At 40.5% G+C, this 18,421-nt stretch overlaps 2 protein-coding genes across 15 annotated transcripts in view; both read right to left on the bottom strand.

Moving 5' to 3' along the window:
- The window catches only part of MND1 (meiotic nuclear divisions 1), a 68,289-nt gene extending 67,768 nt beyond the window's left edge, over positions 1–521 (bottom strand). Inside the window, exon 1 of one of the 3 annotated variants that reach the window (XM_075930076.2) lies at positions 270–521. In XM_075930076.2, coding sequence (XP_075786191.1) covers positions 270–272 — 3 coding nt within the window. In that variant the 5' untranslated portion in view covers positions 273–521. The remainder of the gene's footprint in view (positions 1–269) is intronic. The other 2 variants (XM_075930077.2, XM_075930078.2) reach the window with 2 other exon arrangements.
- A 10,669-nt stretch (positions 522–11,190) lies between these two features.
- Positions 11,191–18,421, bottom strand: part of TRIM2 (tripartite motif containing 2) — a 120,286-nt gene continuing 113,055 nt past the window's right edge. For 11 of the 12 annotated variants that reach the window (XM_089777966.1, XM_014574269.4, XM_014574301.4 and 8 more), the window contains 2 exons: positions 17,100–17,240; positions 11,191–15,226 (listed from right to left, as the gene is read on the bottom strand). In XM_089777966.1, coding sequence (XP_089634092.1) covers positions 15,074–15,226; positions 17,100–17,240 — 294 coding nt within the window. In that variant the 3' untranslated portion in view covers positions 11,191–15,073. The other variant, XM_006111562.5, reaches the window with a different exon arrangement.

An 18,421-nucleotide genomic window follows, 5' to 3' on the forward strand; every position in this document is an offset into this window, starting at 1 on the left:
TTGAAACGGGCCTGGCGCCCCTCCGAGCGAGCGTGGCGCCGGCGAGCCAGGGAGGCCGGTTCCAGCAGAGCCGCGCTGGGCTCGGGCGGCCCCGAACCGGCCCCGCGCCCGACCCGCTCGTCCCACTGCGCCCCCAGGTCAGCGCCGCGGCCGGGCTCGCCAGAGGGGCCGCAACGAGCCGGCAGCGCCTCAGCCCCACCCTGGGCGGCGGCCGCCTCTGTCCCCGAGCGCGGCTCCCGGGCAGGAGGAGCGGGACGGACGCCGCTTACCATGTCTCCTCCTTCCCGCCCGAGCGGGGCGGCGGCGCTGAAGGCCCAGGCAGGCGCCGGAGTTTGATTTCCGCGCCGCCGCCGGGAGGCAAAGGGCAGCGGGAAGCGGTGGTGGGGGTGGCGAGGCTCACAGCGCCGCCTGGCGCCTCCGAGGGAGGGAGCGGCCGCAAGCGGGGCCCCCAGTCCCTTCGCGTCTTCCTGCCTTGGTTCATCTCCCTCCTCCCCAAGCTGATCCTGGCCCCAGCCGCTGGCTGCCCCCCGCACTCAGTTGTTCACAGCGATACGCAACCCATTGAAAACGCACATCACGTGAAAGTTGCCAGAATTAATTTCCCTGACTCCTCACCTACGGTCTCCAAAATGTACACCCTCATCCCCCAGAGTGCCTCTGATTAGCCAAGGAAGCAAAAGTGCCTGCAAACTTATTGAAGTTACTATAAAAATTATCTAATACACAGGAAAGAGTGTACACTGTGCAGCTGGGTATAATACTTAAATTCTCCCCGCTTGGTTTAAAAGTCATAAAATACATATAGTATATAATTAGTGATATCCCAACTTATGGTTAATAAGTGTAATAATGCAATTAAAATATTAGCATCCAAATATTCACTACATCACTCATAATTTATATGGCGAGGTAGCTTGTGGAAAGTAAATACTGTATAGGAATAGTGATTGTCCCTTACTCAAGGCAGGTCTACAGGAGGCAAGAAAGTCAACCTCAGATAGGCAATTCCAGCTTTGTGACTAGTGTAGCTTGGTGGTCTTCAACCTTTTTAACCACAAGATCGCTTTTTCAATTTAAGTGCATTGAAAGATCTACCTCAAACCCAAATACTCTTGCCCCGCTTCCTTCCTGCCCCTTCTCCGAGGCCTCACCCTACTCACTCCATTCCCCTTGTTCCCTGAACCACACTCGCTTTCAGCAAGCTGGGGTAGAGGCTCTGGTCTTGGACCAAGGAGTTTGGAGTGTGGGAGGGGCTCTGGGCTCAGTCCAGGGCAAGGCATTGGGGTTCAGGAGGGGTTTCAGGGTGCAAGATCTGGGAAGGAGTTTGGATGCAGGGGGGCTCACGTCTGGGCAAGAGGTTCAGGGATGGGACAGGGGTTCAGGATGTAGGGTCTGGTTAGGCACCGCTTAACTGAGATTGCTTCTGGGTGGGCAGTGAGGTTAAGGCAGACTTACTCCTGCCCTGGCCCTTCCCCACTCCTGTAAACAGCTGGGCTGTGTCTAGACTGGCAAGTTTTTCCAGAAAATCAGCCACTTTTCCGGAAAAACTTGCCAGCTGTCTACACTGGCCGCTTGAATTTCCAGAAAAGCACTGACGATCTACTGTAAAATCATCAGTGCTTTTCTGGAAAAACTATGCTGCTCCCGTTCGGGCAAAAGTCTTTTTCCGAAATACTTTTGCGCAAAAGGGCCAGTGTAGACAGCACAGTACTGTTTTCCACAAAAAAGCCCCGATCATGAAAAAGGCGATCGGGGCTTTTTTGCGGAAAAGCGCATCTAGATTGGCCACGGATGCTTTTCCGCAAAAAGTGCTTTTCCGGAAAAACATCCTGCCAATCTAGACGCGCTTTTCCGAAAATGCTTTTAACAGAAAACTTTTCCGTTAAAAGCATTTTCGGAAATTCATGCCAGTGTAGACGTAGCACTGGTGTGTACTGCAATGACTCCATGGTGCCGTGTGTTGCCCTCTTCTACAGGCACTGAGCCCACAGATTCTACTGGCCATGGTTCCCTGTTATTGATCACTGGGAGCTGCAGGAGTAGTATCTGCAGGCAATGATAGTGTGAAGACCCCCTGCTCTGTCTTTCTCAGGGGCTGCAGGGCCACTTTCAGGAGCACAATTCCCACAGGGATAATTAGTCCAGCCATAACAGGTTAGGCATTTTAGAACTCATTACTCAAAGAATTAAATTTAAGAGTAAGAGAGAAATTAAAATTATGAAATGCACAGACCCGTCATAAACCAAAACTAATCCATTTTGCAAGCAGTAAAAGTAGTAACAACAACCCCCACATGTGTGCTGGGTCGGGAGTTGAGAGTGAAGGACAATGTGTGTTTGTGAGAATGACGGAGACACACACATTGTGTGAGAGTGACAGATTTGCATTGCCAAGCTCCCTCTATCCCCTTCTCTCTGTGTGGAGATGGGGTACAGCAGTGGGGGCTATCATACCCTGCACAGCAAGCAGGAGGCTCCCTGGAGGGTAGCTCCAAAGCAGAGACCAGGAGCAGCATGAGAGGGGGTGGAGGGGCAACTGAAGTGCCAGCCTTTGATAGCTTCCCAGCCAAACCAGTCAGGATCACCTGTCTGAGGGCTCCTCTGGACCATGCTGAAGTTTTGAAAGAGGATATGCAAATTCCGCATAAAGCTGCGTAAACCTAATTTTGTGCAGAAGAGTGGCTTTTCAAAAAAAGGGTGGGGGTTGCCGGAAAAAAACCGCATCCCGACTACTTTTACTTTCAAAAGCTCTGCTTTCGAAAGTGAGATCAGAAGAAGATATGCAAATTCCCAGAGGAATTTGCATATCCTCTTTTGAAAGTTCAGCGTAACCAAGACATAGCCAGAGACTCCAAGATCTACCCGTAGATCCCGATCTACAGGTTGGTAGGTTATGTTTTTGTGGCGTCCCCACTGCAGGAGATCAACAAAAGAAACTCTCCCATCAACTTCCCTTGCTCCTGTGATGCAATGGAGTACTAGAATCAATGACGGCACCATCAGCAGTCAATTTAGCAGAACTTTACTAGAGCTGCTATATTGAACCTAGGGAGATCAATCTCTGCAGTATTGATCTTCCAATAAGTAGAGACAAGCCCTCAGGCCAGGTCTACATGAGATCTGGCAGCTCAGCTTAAGGAATACAACTCCAGCTATGTAGAATATGCTCCCATTAGCTTCCCTTACTACTCTCAAAAGCAGGAGTACCAGATGCCAGTGGGGCCACCCTCTGAGTTCAAACTGCAGAAGATCGATCACCACAGCAGACAAGGCCTCAGTAATTGAGAATTTAGGATAGGTTGTCCCTCAGCATTCTGTTCAGGAGTGTCAAAGTATCCCCTCTGTACCATTGTTTTTATAACATAGCTTTTATTGAAGTCACATCTTTAATCTTATAGAACTCAAGCTAAATAAGCAAAATTCACATTTTAGACAATAATAAAGTAGATCTTCCAGCTAACCCACCGACAGAGAAATTATTTGAGGATTTTGAAGTTTGATTCTTTCCTTGAACATCAAAGAATAGCTGATTCCAGGATTCTGGATTAATGTTTAAAAGCCTATGCATTCTTAAAATGTCTTTTAGAAGGGGACATTTTATTAACAAATCCAATTGCTGTATTTTAATAGAAACGTCGTAAATTTCTATTTTAACCAGCAATTTATCAGTATAGTTAAACATTTCACTATAACAACCATGCAACAGGATTGTTTTCATATCTCTCAAGATATAACTTAGAAAATCCTACTTAATTTTGTTTAAACCAGAGACTTTGTCTAGAGATGCTTGTGGACCCCAATTCTGTAAGCAGTTATGTACATCTTTAGATGTAGTATGTGAATCGTCCCAAAACTTAGTAGGATTAAAACCTTAACAAGTATGCTAAATCACCACTGCTTCTGTGAGTGAGCTGCTAAACAGGAGATTACAATGCTCACCAGCCCTCCTCCATGCTGCACATCCCTTTCCCCAAGTCAATTATGTGAAAGGAAAAAGCGTCTCCCTGATACTGAGCCAAAAAATGACTCAGAGCAGGCTATGTTTGTGATAGTATGCTTGTTCTGATGTTACCCTGTGTTTGCACTTTTGACAGGATGTTATCAAATATAGTGGAGCACTCCCCAGAACTTCGAAATATTCCCATTCTCTTCTGACTCAGGTGAGAGAAACCAGGACTAGACAATGAGTATGAGTTCACTATCTGGCAAAATCAGTCTAGTTTTCTTATTCCCCCACTTCCTCCTCCCCCCGTCCCTGTTATCCCTGCTCCCACCCCTCTATGAAAACTCTGTAATTATCTGTCTCTGTGCCGAGCCTTGCTTGGGCCATCTCCCACACCATCTTTCCTTCATACCTCCTTCCACAGTTTCTTTCCTCCTGTCACAGTGGCCATCCCCACTGAGTCTTATTCCCACTTACTTCATACCCAATAATTAAGTGTAGCTCTCCTCCTGTGTTTACCACTCTGAAGCAAAAGAGGAAAGAGTACCTGAAGTAGGAATGAACAGCTGCTGTTTCATAGAATTACCATGAGGTGTTAGGCATCAAGTGTGCGTAGGACAGTGCACGACTGAACCAGAGAAGGCATTGGCAATTGGGGAAGAGGCAGAGCAGTGGAAGTAAGCTGTGTCAAAGGGCACCCATTTTAAAGCTGTGCTTACGGCCACACCTATAAATCATGCTACTGAGTTCTTTATCTAGCCACACAATAAGAAAGTGGCAGACCATGCATGCTTCCACACACTGCCCAATTACATGCAGCAATTTTGGCCTGCAGGGAGTCTAGAAAATGACCCTTTCAGATATCCAGGGGTAGCACCCCATTATAACAACAGAAAAAGCCATGGGAGCTTTAAACTACTTTGGTTTTATGTCACCTAACATAGTGACTCAACTTTTCCAGTCTATTGTATTCCTTCGCAGAGTCTGTTTTGTCCTGTATACCCCAACTTTCACCTCACATAAACACTTTGCTACATTGCAGGCTTTTAGCGCAATAACAACCATTCTTGTGCAAAAACGTGCAGAGCATCTACACTGCACGTGTGTTCTTGCGCAAGTAAATTTACAGTAAAGCATCAGAAGAGAGGGTTTCTTGCGCAAGAGTTATTCCTCTCCCCATGAGGAATAAGCCCTCTTGCACAAGAGCTCTTGCGCAAGAAGGCAGTGTGGACGGGCAACTGGGGTTTCTTGCGCAAGAAACCCCTATGGCTAAAATGGCCATCAGAGCTTTCTTGCTCAAGAGAGCATCTACACTGCCATGGACGCTCTTGCACAAAAGCACATCTCTTGCGCACGAGCACATGGCAGTGTGGACGTGCTCTTGAGCAAGACCTTTTGTGCAAGAACTCTTGCACAAAACAGTTCTTGCGCAAGAAACCTGCAGTGTAGACGTAGCCTTAGGCATCTACTTCAGCTTTCTGCCTTGGGCCCCAGTGAGTCTAATGTAGGCCCTGCTGACCCCATTAAAATGAACTTGCCCACAGTTTGAAAACCACCAATATAATGTATAGAACTATGTAAACACATCATTGTCTGTATTAAATTTTAGGTAATCCTGACTTCACTAGTCCTTTCTATGCAGCCTGTTGTAAAACTAGGAAAATATCTAAATTAGTTGCTGTGTTCTCTGGAAGATCTCTGTGTAGTGCCAGGGGTACACATACCCCTGGCTGAGAACCAGTGATCTAACAAAATAAACCTCTAGCATCATAATGCCTATTAACCTTGTTCTGGTGCATTGCTTCAATATCGGCTCACAAAAAAAAAAAAAAAAAAAAAAAACCCTCTATGTGTTAGAACTCAATCTACTACTCTTCTTAGAAGCATTACAAGGTCACATTCTTAGTGGCATGACCGCAGGGTTACAAACTTTTTCTGGCTGTTTTCTCTGGAGTAAACGTACTCAATCTCCAATCAAATTTGCTGGCCCTGAGCTCTGGCCAAATCTTTAGATCAGCTTCATCGTGAAATGAAAAATTTTATTAACACTTCCTAATTTGGCAACGTAAGGTTAATACTAAATTAGCAGAGCATTTAGTAGGGAGGAGTGGACTAAGATAGTGAAAATGCAGACAGAGTTTCAGACATGGACAAAGGATTGCCATTTCTTGCTACTGGTTGAATTAGCACAACAGCTCCTTTTACACACAACGTAACAGCCTGTGGCTTTGGAAGACAGGCCAATTTAAATTTTTGCAATTGTAAGTGTATGATTAGTTGATAAGGCTGCTATTAAGGATACAACTATTATCATACTATTATTGTCAGATAAGTTAAATGATGCACAGTAACGTTATAACAGAAGGAGCTGATAGGCAGCCTTCACTAAACACATATCAAACACTTTCCATTATAAGATTTAAGTAGCCTAAAAAGTTCCCAACTTTTAACAGACTGGGCTGGAATTTTCCATGTCTGGGGCTGGATTTTTTGTTTATTTTTAAGTTTCAGCAAAAATGGTTCAGCTGTTTCCTAGAACAATATTAGAGAATAATGTTATTCTGTCAGCTTTAAATTCTTACAACTGTTTTATAAAGATGGTCCAGTGCCTTCATGCTTTGGAGCAATATCTTTGAAAATTTGAGAGAAATCAGCTGAGTATCTATCCCTGTGAAAATCCATCAAAATTTGGTCAACTTCTGAACCTCTGAAAAACCTATGTTCACAAATGCTCATTAGAGATGTATTAGATTATGGCAGATTGTCCGAAGATTCTAGCAGTCTTTGGCCACATCTACACTGTAGCCTTCTTCTGGAAAAGCTTATGCAAATAAGTGTGGAGTGGAATATCGCCATGCTTCATTTGCATAGTTAATTAGCAGCCATTTTGAACAAGAGGCTTTTGCGCAAAAGGAGCTATGTAGATGACTCCTTTTTGTGCATAAACTCCCTCTTGCACAACAGCTGTTCTTCCTCATTTTTGCAGGAAGAACGGCTCTTGCGCAAGAGGGGGGTTTTGCGCAAAAAGGAGCTGTCTACACAAGCTCCTTTTTGCGCAATAGCCTCTTGTGCAAAATGACTGCTAATTAATTATAGAATCATAGAATAATAGGACTGGAAGGGACCTCAAGAGGTCATCGAGTCCAGCCCCCCGCCCTCAAGGCAGGACCAAGCTCCATCTACACCATCCCTGACAGATGTCTATCTAACCTGTTCTTAAATATCTCCAGAGAGGGAGATTCCACCACCTCCCTTGGCAATTTATTCCAATATTTGACCACCCTGACAGGAATTTTTTCCTAATGTCCAATCTAAACCTCCCCTGCTGCACTTTAAGCCCATTACTCCTTGTCCTGTCCTCAGAAACCAAGAGGAACAAATTTTCTCCTTCCTCCTTATGACACCCTTTTAGATATTTGAAAACCGCTATCATGTCCCCCCTTAATCTTCTTTTTTCCAAACTAAACAAGCCCAGTTCATGAAGCCTGGCTTCATAGGTCATGTTCTCTAAACCTTTAATCATTCTTGTCGCTCTTCTCTGTACCCTTTCCAATTTCTCCACATCTTTCTTGAAATGTGGCGCCCAGAACTGGACACAGTACTCCAGCTGAGGCCTAACTAGTGCAGAGTAGAGCGGCAGAATGACTTCACGAGTTTTGCTTACAACACACCTGTTGATACAACCTAGAATCATATTTGCTTTTTTTGCAACAGCATCACACTGTTGACTCATATTCAACTTGTGGTCCACTATGACCCCTAGATCCCTTTCCGCCATGCTCCTTCCTAGACAGTCGCTTCCCATCTTGTATGTATGGAACTGATTGTTCCTTCCTAAGTGGAGCACTTTGCATTTCTCTTTATTAAACCTCATCCTGTTTACCTCTGACCATTTCTCTAACTTGCTAAGGTCATTTTGAATTATGTCCCTATCCTCCAAAGAAGTTGCAACCCCACCCAGTTTGGTATCATCTGCAAACTTAATAAGCGTACTCTCTATCCCAATATCTACATCATTGATTAAGATATTGAACAGTACGGGTCCCAAAACAGTCCCTTGAGGAACTCCACTTGTTATCCCTTTCCAGCAGGATTTAGCACCCTTAAACAACTCTCTGACTACGGTTATCCAGCCAATTATGCACCCACCTTATCGTGGCCCTATCTAAGTTATATTTGCCTAGTTTATCAATAAGAATATCATGTGAGACCGTATCAAATGCCTTACTAAAGTCTAGGTATATGACATCCACCGCTTCTCCCTTATCCACAAGGCTCGTTATCCTATCAAAGAAAGCTATCAGATTAGTTTGGCATGACTTGTTCTTCACAAACCCATGCTCGCTATTCCCTATCACTTTATTACCTTCCAAGTGTTTGCATATGATTTCCTTAATTACCTGCTCCATTATCTTCCCTGGGAAAGACGTTAAACTGACTGGTCTGTAGTTTCCTGGGTTGTTCTTATTCCCCTTTTTATAGATGGGCACAATATTTGCCCTTTTCCAGTCTTCTGGAATCTCCCCTGTCTGCCATGATTTTTCAAAGATCATAGCTAAAGGCTCAGATACCTCCTCTATCAGCTCCTTGAGTATCCTGGGATGCATTTCATCAGGACCTGGTGACTTGCTGACATCTAACTTTCCTAAGTGATTTTTAACTTGTTCTTTGTGTATCCTATCTTCTAAACTTACCCTCTCTCTGTTTGTATTCACTACGTTAGGCACACACATTATGCAAATGAAGTGTGGCAATATTTCACTCCATGCTTCATTTGCGTAAGCTTTTCTGGAAGAAGGCTACAGTGTAGACATAGCCTTTATTTTGCTCAGTCTAGGACTAAGCAACCCTTTATTTTTTAGTTACTCCAACTGCTGGGAGCTACTATTGTGTCAAGCACAGGAACTAAAAGTAGGAAGACTCTCTTTCCTATGCTCTCAACTTGTCCTGTTAGTGCTTATAACAGTACTATGTGAATGCCTGTTCCCAATTTCAGGTGACACTAAACAAAAAGCAGGCAGCATTAGCTCCTGCAAATGTAAACAAATTTGAGTGGTTAGCTGAATAAGAAGTAGGACTGAGTGGATGCTAAAGCACTTTAGGTTTGTAAGTGCTAAAGTTTTACTTTGTTTTATTCTTGAATTCAGGGTATTTTTGTACCTAGTACTACATTTGTAAATTAAACTTTCATGATAAAGAGATTGAATTACAGTATTTGTATTAGGTGAATTGAAAAATTCTATTTTTTTTCAGAGCAAATATTTGTAAACAAGAGCATAAAGTGAGCACTATATGCTTTGTATTGTGTGTTGTAATCGAAATGTGAAAATGTAGAAAACATCCACAATATGCAAATGAATGGTATTCTGCTATTAACCGTGCAATTAATTACATTTTTACATCACTCACTTAATTACAATTATTTTAATTATTTGACAGCCTTAATATATGTTAAATTCTCTGGAAATTTTGTTTAGTGATATTAACTCTTGAGTGTTAAGCAGCTATATCTAGCACATTTTCAGGGTTTGTCTGGTGATTTCCCTCTATGTGAAGTTGGCAACAGAGGAGGAGAACACCTTGACTGTAAGTTCCTTGAGACAGGGACTAATCTTTTTGTTGATTTCACACAGCGGAGTCCTGCCACGTGACCAGGGCTCCTACCTGCTACTGTAATGCAAGTAATCTTAATTCTGGCAGGTCATATCTGTAAGTGCTACATTTTGAACCTTTGTTTAATATAAAAAAAACCAGTTTGGTTTTTCCCCTAAAGTATTTGGTAAAAATTCCCTTGAAGGAGAAATTTGGGATACAGAATAAATCAATAGATATATAATTTCAAAGTATTCAGTTTAGTGGAGTAAGAAGGCATTCAGTTTTAATGGAAAGACTAATCAGAGTATTGGAAAAAAGTTGCTCATCTTTTCAGAAGACTAGCAAGTGGAACAGTTAATATGGAATGATGTATTAGTACTAAACAATATATTATAACAAATATCCAAGTTAGGCACTGAAGGACACTGACTGTGTCATTTAGGCAATGATTTTTCCATTAGCATTTCTAAATACGAACGTTCAAAGAAACCAGACCCCATTCAAAACACAACCTAATTCCACCTTCCTTTCTCCCAAGAGTTCTGTGTTCTCTTCTCTTTTCCTTTTCACGTTCTCTCTCTTCTCCTCCCCCCCTCCCCCACCTCTATGGGAGTAGCAAGTGCTTCTGAAATTCCAGTCAATACTGCTCTGTTTCATTGTATTTCATTCTAGCTGGCAGCCATATAAAATGGATTGTGTACAGCCAAACTTCAAAGCAGATTGAGTGCTCTGTCAAGTTCATCGTTGTGCTGTCCCTCACAGCCATATGTTAATGCGAGGCTTGATGAAGTAGGACAAAGCCTTACTAATTCATTACACTACTACATTTTGCATTAGGAAGAAAAACTGGAGTCCTTGAAATATGGCTGCTGACATATTCTGAGATGTGCACTAAAGAAAGGGGGAAAAGATGCCTACTTAGGACTGGCCCAAGAGAAAATAAATGGGGTGGCTGCTTCTTCTTTGAGGTGCTCTGCATTTTTGATTGTCCTGCTAACCACACACTAGCCCTGACTTCTCATAAGCCTGTGCAACCCAACTATCTCCAAGCCATCCATGCTATTCGTTAAGTGAGTAGTTTGGTGAAACAGTCTTTTCACAGGATCCAACCTTTGAGAATTCTTCATAGTCATGGTGAACTTGCCAAATATTATCAAAAGAGAAAGGTAACAGGCCAATAAGCTGTTACCATAGGGAGGGAGTCTGGACCGCTCCTTTACACCAAACCTTATGCCTTACTAGTATTATTATTTTTCTAAGATGTTGGCTGCAGTAGACACATTAACAGAGCTTACAGAACAAGTGGTAGTATGAATCTTAAAAGACTATATCATAGCTCAATAGGTACCATACTTCAAAGATTTAAGTGAAGAGACTCTACAGTTCGTAATCATATTCCTGCTAATAAATAAAAACACTTAAAAACAGAAGACACGAGAAAACCCTCCCCCTTTCCCCCCCCCCAAAAAAACCCCCTTCTCTCCTTCTTGTGTGTGTATGCGATAAGGGTCAAACACATATCAAACAGTTTTCCTGCCAAGTGACCTGTAGCAAGAGGTTTTCTGTTTAAAACAATTGCCCCTTTTTTCAGCAAATTAGGGATATCTGTGAGAACAATGAACATGATACGCTGAAAAGTCCAACTCCGAAAATAGTTGAGGAAACAAGCTTTATTATTTGAAATTTTTGTGCGTGGTAAGGATACAACATTTGACTTTTTTCCCCATGTTTCCAAGAAGGAGTAAATTTAAAGTTTTTATTGTAGGCTAAAGCATCAACAATAGCATGGCACACATGAAGCTAAAACTACACACATACAAACACTTTTTGATGCACATCTTTCATCCTCAATCTTAAGCAGTTTGTATTTTGTCCTCCAAGGAAAAAAAGAAAGAACAAATGACTAGAATATTTCAGTATCAGTTTGAGAATGCAAGACTATATGTTCTATACACAAAACGTATGAAATTGACTTACAAAAATGGAATGTACAAAACTTAAAAATGTATATTTACTTTTAGGACTGGAAAGGACAATGTATTAATGATACCGATTTTTAGCACAGGGATATTGCAATACGCTATGTAAAGTATGGAACATTCCCATGTCAATATCATAAAGCAAAAGCATCAGGGTTAAGGCTGTGTTGCTCACAAACATTAACTGAAGTGCTGTACATTCATCAGAAACATCAGAACCAATTTAGGATTATCCTACTCTAACTACAAATATCTTTCATACAGTTTCCACAAACAGACCAAACAATCACTGCTCACATTTCATCATGAACGTTCTGACTTGTTGTCATCCATAAACAAAAATTATTTCCTTATAACATCATAACTTATTCGGCACTTATAGTTTTCATTATGGCAACACTAGATCCTTAGTTATAAAAAAAATTAACAATTATAAAGTTGAAAGCCCTGTAACTTTTACAGGACATACCAGCATTTACTAATTAATAAGTCTCCAACAGCATCAGACAATTTTGCCTCAAGCCATCTTCATTTTTATTTTCAGTTACACTGCTGAAACTTTAGACTATGTAAAAATGCATTTACATGTGTTCAAAATTTAACTGAACAGCCACTTTTCTTCCACTTCAAAAATTTAATACATATAGTCTGATAATTTGTCCAAAAATACTGCAGAGAACGTAACTCCCAGAAAACCTTTTGACATTACTTCCATAGTTTAAACAGAACTCATACCTCCACCACTCCTGCTGTGTGACCAGTCTCCTATAAGCCACTGAAGTCAGTGGAACAGTAAGGGTAAACATGGCATACAGGAGGTGTGTTCGACTTAGAACCTTTAATATAAGCTAATAACTCAGTAGATTGAGTAGTGCAATTCTGGCAGTTATTTAATTGGAAGAGAAAAATCTGCCAGCACAAAAATATTACCAAATTTCTGCCATGATATTACAGGTGGTTTGGGGATCTTTAATCCAAGTGTTTTAGGTAATAAGGTTTCAAAAACAAACTATAAAAGCAAATTTTCTGAAAATTTTATAGAAACAATGTACATGTACACATACATGACATGTATCATCTTGAGTATGTGTTTTACAAAATTTTTCAAGAGATCATTTAGAGATTGATATCTGTGAGACAAAGAATTTCTGTCAGTGGAGGATTTGTCCTGTACTAATTTCTTTTCTTTGCTTCTTCTCTTCCCCCCACCACAGAAACACCTCCATTCATCTTAAGCTTTAAAATATTTGTTACAAAAATCTAAATTTGGGATCAAATTGATACTGTCCTTTAAAATAACCCATCGCAATAGATTATATATAATTTTATTCATACCCTTGAATTTAAAAAAAAGAAAAAAGTGTGGATTTTTTTCTTGGTTAGTAAATGCAATTGAAATGTTTTTATTGTATTAGTAGTTTCCAAGTGCTCCAGACTGATTGTGTGTGTCAGAGTATTGATTAAAAGGATAGTTACTAAAAAACAAAAAAAATTACAATTGTACTTGGGAGTAAGAGGATAATTTATAGTGATATACTGGATGGCATCTATCCTCCCTGCAGAATTTTCGGACAAACTAAGTTCAAACACAAAATACCTTCCTCACTTGCTAATACTTGCCTTGGTTTTTAAAAACTAGAAAGTGTTATTACCAAATTTCCAGCTACATTTTATAGTCCAACTCTGTAGCCCTTAGACAAGCCAGTCCTCCTACTTTAATCATGAGACTAATCTTGTGTGCAAGGGTTTGCAAGATTGGGCTGTATGTGCAAAAAAATAAGCAAGAGTAGGGGAACTCTGTCCCCCTCCTCCCCGAAATATAACTTAATTTAAAAAAATAGACTGCACTACATTCTCGTGAATTTCAAGTTCTGCTTCATTACAGAAAACTGATGTTAAGCACGTTTCTTAAAAAGAGCTGAAACAGATTTAACCTGAAACAAGCTGATACAAGTAATTTCACAAAAATCAACCTAGATTTTGAAGACATACTGAAGATGGTTCCCCATCCATTTTCCTCTTTAAAAAAATAAAACATTAAGATTTCTAAATAAAGAAAAAATACTGCTCCAAGATTATTTCAGGCATTGGCACCATACCGACCACAGCCTCTCTGCACAACGTTGAGAGGGGGCATGACCCTGTATTCCTGAACAGCATCAACGCATCTTTTGATTCTTGTTTTTACAATTTCTAATAAATCTAGTGCTTCCTAAAATGGGCAGATCTACATTATGCATGAGAAAATACTTAAAACAGAGCCAACTTTTGTGAGTCCACTGAAGCATTTTAAATTAAATTGGGTTTTCAGAAGACTACCAGGGATTAAGTCAGGGAGAGGGAAACTCCTTTTCAGAGTACAGCCATACTCAAAGGGCTTGCCCAAATTACAGACACTTTCTTTATTCTCATGTCAAACATATACACATTCACACATACTCTGCAGTCCTTATTTTGTCTTCAGAATAACATCACATCGACTAAGGTCTTCAGAAATTGCTTCAATTCATTATTATTTGTAATGTTCTTTTCTTGCATTAAATAGCTTTCATAACCCTTGCTTTCCACTATACATTTGTTAACCACAGTTCCTTTGGTTGTACAGTGTAGGTCCTCCAAAGGGGTACCTGTGTGGCTTTCTGTCCTGTGTGATATGTTGATTCATACATCAAATTGCCTTTAAAACGTATGGCAAAGAATATGTATGGAAGAGTGACCAACATGACCCTGATTCTAATGACTTAGTTTGTTGTTAATGGGTCAGTCATTCTACAGAAAATCATCAGTAACTAATGTATCATTACAGTATAGTTTGTCCCACAGCAGTAGGAATTTCAGGTCTCTAGAAAGTCCTTACTACACACTGAGCAGTAAGAGGAGTTGGAAACAAGCACATGAAACAATCCTTCATTAATCTCACAAAGCATATAGAATTTGCACTGATTTGTATAGTACTAAAAGTTGAGCTGTGTTAAGCCTGGCAAATAGAGTTGGAAAGATTTTGCACAACCTTGTATCTTACTAAAAGAACCTATTTGTTATAGTTACTAAGACTGAAGAATGTTACATGTGCAGTACCTACCATGATAATAAGATTTTAAAAAGACTTCCAGTCTTCACCAGTTAAAAAAACTCCCAGTTAAATAATGGATAACAATGATACTTTTAAATTTGGAAGTTCTGAACGGGCGTTATCTTTTCACAGGTTAAATAAACCCCGTCAAATACTTTAGATATTTTCATTTTATTTTTATTTGCAAAGTTAGTCAATTATTTAAATTCCTGTTCCACAAGCTGCAGTTCACATGTTTAATATTTCATTGTCGTGATGAATTCAGCAAAAGGTTTTATTTATCCTTACAACAATAAATTCAGTGAAGAACATAAGAGGTGCAAGTCCTATGTAAACAAGGTAAGTTTGGAAATAAACATGAAAAGTCCACTGGCGACTCTTTCAGCATTAAAAAATAAAAGTACACATCCTGCACAGAAAGATTGATTAAGGATCTCTAGGATCAGTCGTTTGTTAAGGGCCAGGCAGATCTAAAGCCCACTGTTACTGTAAGTATCGATAGACCTTGAAGCAGTGATTTCCAGAGTCTGCAACTACAACATGGCCATCTGAAGTTAGCGCCAGACCTTGGGGACCATAAAGCGGGTCAGCAGATGTATTAATGTAGGATAAAAATGATCCACTTCCATCAAAAACCTTTAAGGAGAGAAAACACATATGTAATGTTATATTTATTAATAGGGATAAAAATAATGGGCCAAATTATGGTCTCAGCTGGATGAATGTAAATCTGAAATATTTCTATATATTTAAAGAACCCTAGATTTATACGGGATATGTATATGGGAGCAGAACTTGAATTCCTATTCTCAAAATACAAAAATTCACATTTAAAAATATTCATTTTTATTTTAATAATTAGAAAGGGCTAATACTATAGGTAGCTTTGCCCCCAAAATAAACATATACCCAAATTAAAAATAAAACAGCTGTTCCTCACTCTAAAAATAACCATCTCTAATTAATCAAACCACCACTATCCACCCTCCTTCCCCAAAAGTTACAGCCTTCAGCATGCGTCTCCCAAATCATAGTAGTTAGGTCCTCAGGTGCAGCAAAAGCAGGGACAAAGTTGAGGGCCCTTCACATAGAATTTCCTGCCACAGCCTTCCTCTTTTTTAGATCAAGTGAACTTCAGCTGAAGCATCTCTGCTGATCCGTCATTTTGTTGCTTGTTCAGTACACTCTGGCAAAGGATTGTGTTAATGAGAAAGGACCATGATTTGCACTTGAAACCAAGCAGTACAACTTTCATTATAAATGCAGCAGCCAACTGCATTTTCTCAATATGTTAAAAAAATACAATGATAAACTACTAGGGATTTGTCTCTTTTTTCCCCCTGTGTTAAAGTATATCTTCTGTCTTCAGTTACAGTGACTATTCACTACTATTGCCTGCACTGTACTGTATAAACCTCTTATGTGCAGTTGTTGTACACAATTTCTCATTTGACTTCAACTGATTTGTATGATCACTGCAGACTCTCTCAGCCTTAATGTTAAAGGTCCAGTATGCACCAGTGGTAGCAGCAGCAGAATAGGTTTTTCATTCTGCTCTTGCAGAAAAGTAGGAGCAACCAATCTACTCATTGCCAAGGAGGCGGATTAGGAAGAACAGGCTCCCAAATTACAACAAGATGAGGGAAATGAGTCTGCCAGAAGTCCACAAGATAGCCTAACCAGAGACAGACTAGAAGGCTACAATGCCTTTCTCCAAGATGACAAATTAAAATAATAGGAGAGGTCCAGCTATGAGGAAGAGAGAATCTTAGGGGACATGAGCTGGTATTGTTGAAGGAAAAGAAGGAGTCTGGCCAGCTCACATCTTCAAGCTGTAGCTCCTTCAAAGCCTGAAAAGCTTCACTTCATTCTTTTTGTTCTCTACAGAGAAGCCAGCTGAGAATATTCACTCCTTCTTTCCTGCCCTGTTTTGTTCAGGAAAAGAGTAAAGTGAAGGCAGAACTAGAAGTGCTTCTCAGCAAAACAAATATCTGACATCCCAATATTTCTTCTGAAATTTTAAATAGCTGTGTGGTATCCAGAGAGCACCAATACCTACACCATTCAGCAATTTCACTGTTCAGTTTCCCTACCCTGAACACTGCAGTGTATCTGTGTCTCAATGCTGAGACAAATAGCATACCAATATTAGTGTAAAATACCAAAGGGGTAGGGCTGGCATATTTATTCCTATTAGGAGACAGCCAGAAACCTGCAGACTCCTGGTGGATGTGTGTGATATATGTAATGTCCACTGGTGGTATTTGCTCACTTTATAGAATAGGTGTCTTTACCACAAGGAATCCATCAGCTTTAAACATTGTAAGGACTGAAAGAGCATGGAGTTTATCTATCCTACTACTTCTAAAAGTGGTCCTGCAGGTCAGCATTGAGGCCTATTGAAGCTTGTGCCTATTTTTGTGGGGGAAAAGAGGGTTTCAGTGGCCGAGGCTGTCAATCCAATACCTTTCAAAAGCACTATAAGTTTAAAAAATTACATGTTGTTTACCTGTATTCGACTGTTTCCCCAATCTGCTACAATAATATTTCCATTAGAATCTACAGCTACTCCTGTTGGAGCATTAAACTGTCCATTGCCTTCTCCATTAGATCCAAACTTCAGCATGAATTCTCCTTCCTGGTTATATACCTACATGAAGTTTAAAACAAGGCATTAGGTAAAATATTATTTTAACCTCTAGCTGGCCTGAGCAGTTTTGTTTGTCCATTTCATTGCCACTGGATTGACCTGAGAATAATTTGTAAGTAAAGTACAAAACCGGGTATTAAAAAGCACACAATACTCTCTACCCTACTTGAAAAACGTGTCTTTTCTGTACTCTCTGGTGTAGGGAATTAGAGTGCTCTTTTTATTTTCTGGGAGAGTTTTGCCCTCAGAAGTGTTATATTAAGCTTACCAAAAAGGCACTAGTATACATCCCATACACTCAGATGTTTGTGTGTATCTGTAATAATTTAAATAGCCAGTGTATTGTATTATATCTACATTTCATTGTGTTCAGATGCTGACATTGTTAACATTTCAGTTTTGGGGTGTAAAGGAGAAGGGAAAGTCTGTCAAGAATGAAATTATTGTTGGATTCACCGCCAGCACCTGAAATTCTCTACACTCTGACTAACCAGTTTATTAAAATAAGAATACCCTCGTCTCTAGAATCCAATATGAACAAAATCCCTTTTTAAATATTAGAAAATGTGTTAAAGAGAGGACCATCCTCCACTCGCATCTTTTTGAAATGTGGAAATACATGCAAGAAGAGAGAGTTGGCTTTCCCCATCTACTGATATACCTCCTCTTTTCACTTTAGGTCTGAACTGCCATAAGTATTCAAGGGGAGGGCACATGGATCCTGCACTAGGCACTAATGAGGTGCAAGAGTACACCACATTCAACTGATGCAAAAGAGTGGTGGGTGAAACGGGACATTGTTTTGCATAGCCTTCATCCATACCAGCTATCCGAGTTGGCTCACCACGGAGGATAAAGTGTGCTGCACCCTCTGCTGACTAAGATGATGTGCATACTGTTTCATTACTCTATGGCTTTTTCCAACTGCCTGGGTCTCAGATTGGGACTATCATTTCCCAGAATGGTCCCTGACAAACTGGGACAGTTGCAAACTATGAAAAATAATAATCTCTCTTCAGTCTCATTCAACTCTGCCTAAAGGATGTCTCCTCATCACATCAAGGGATAGAACCGCTTCAGCTCTGTTTTGTGGCTGGGGAATCACAATAACCTAGCAAGCAAATGAGATATTTAGCTAGTATGGGGACTAACCAATAAATACATCTATACATGTATACAAA

This window comes from Pelodiscus sinensis, chromosome 4 (assembly GCF_052426305.1).
Source record: "Pelodiscus sinensis isolate ZL-2025 chromosome 4, ASM5242630v1, whole genome shotgun sequence".
Lineage (NCBI taxonomy): Eukaryota > Metazoa > Chordata > Testudines > Trionychidae > Pelodiscus > Pelodiscus sinensis.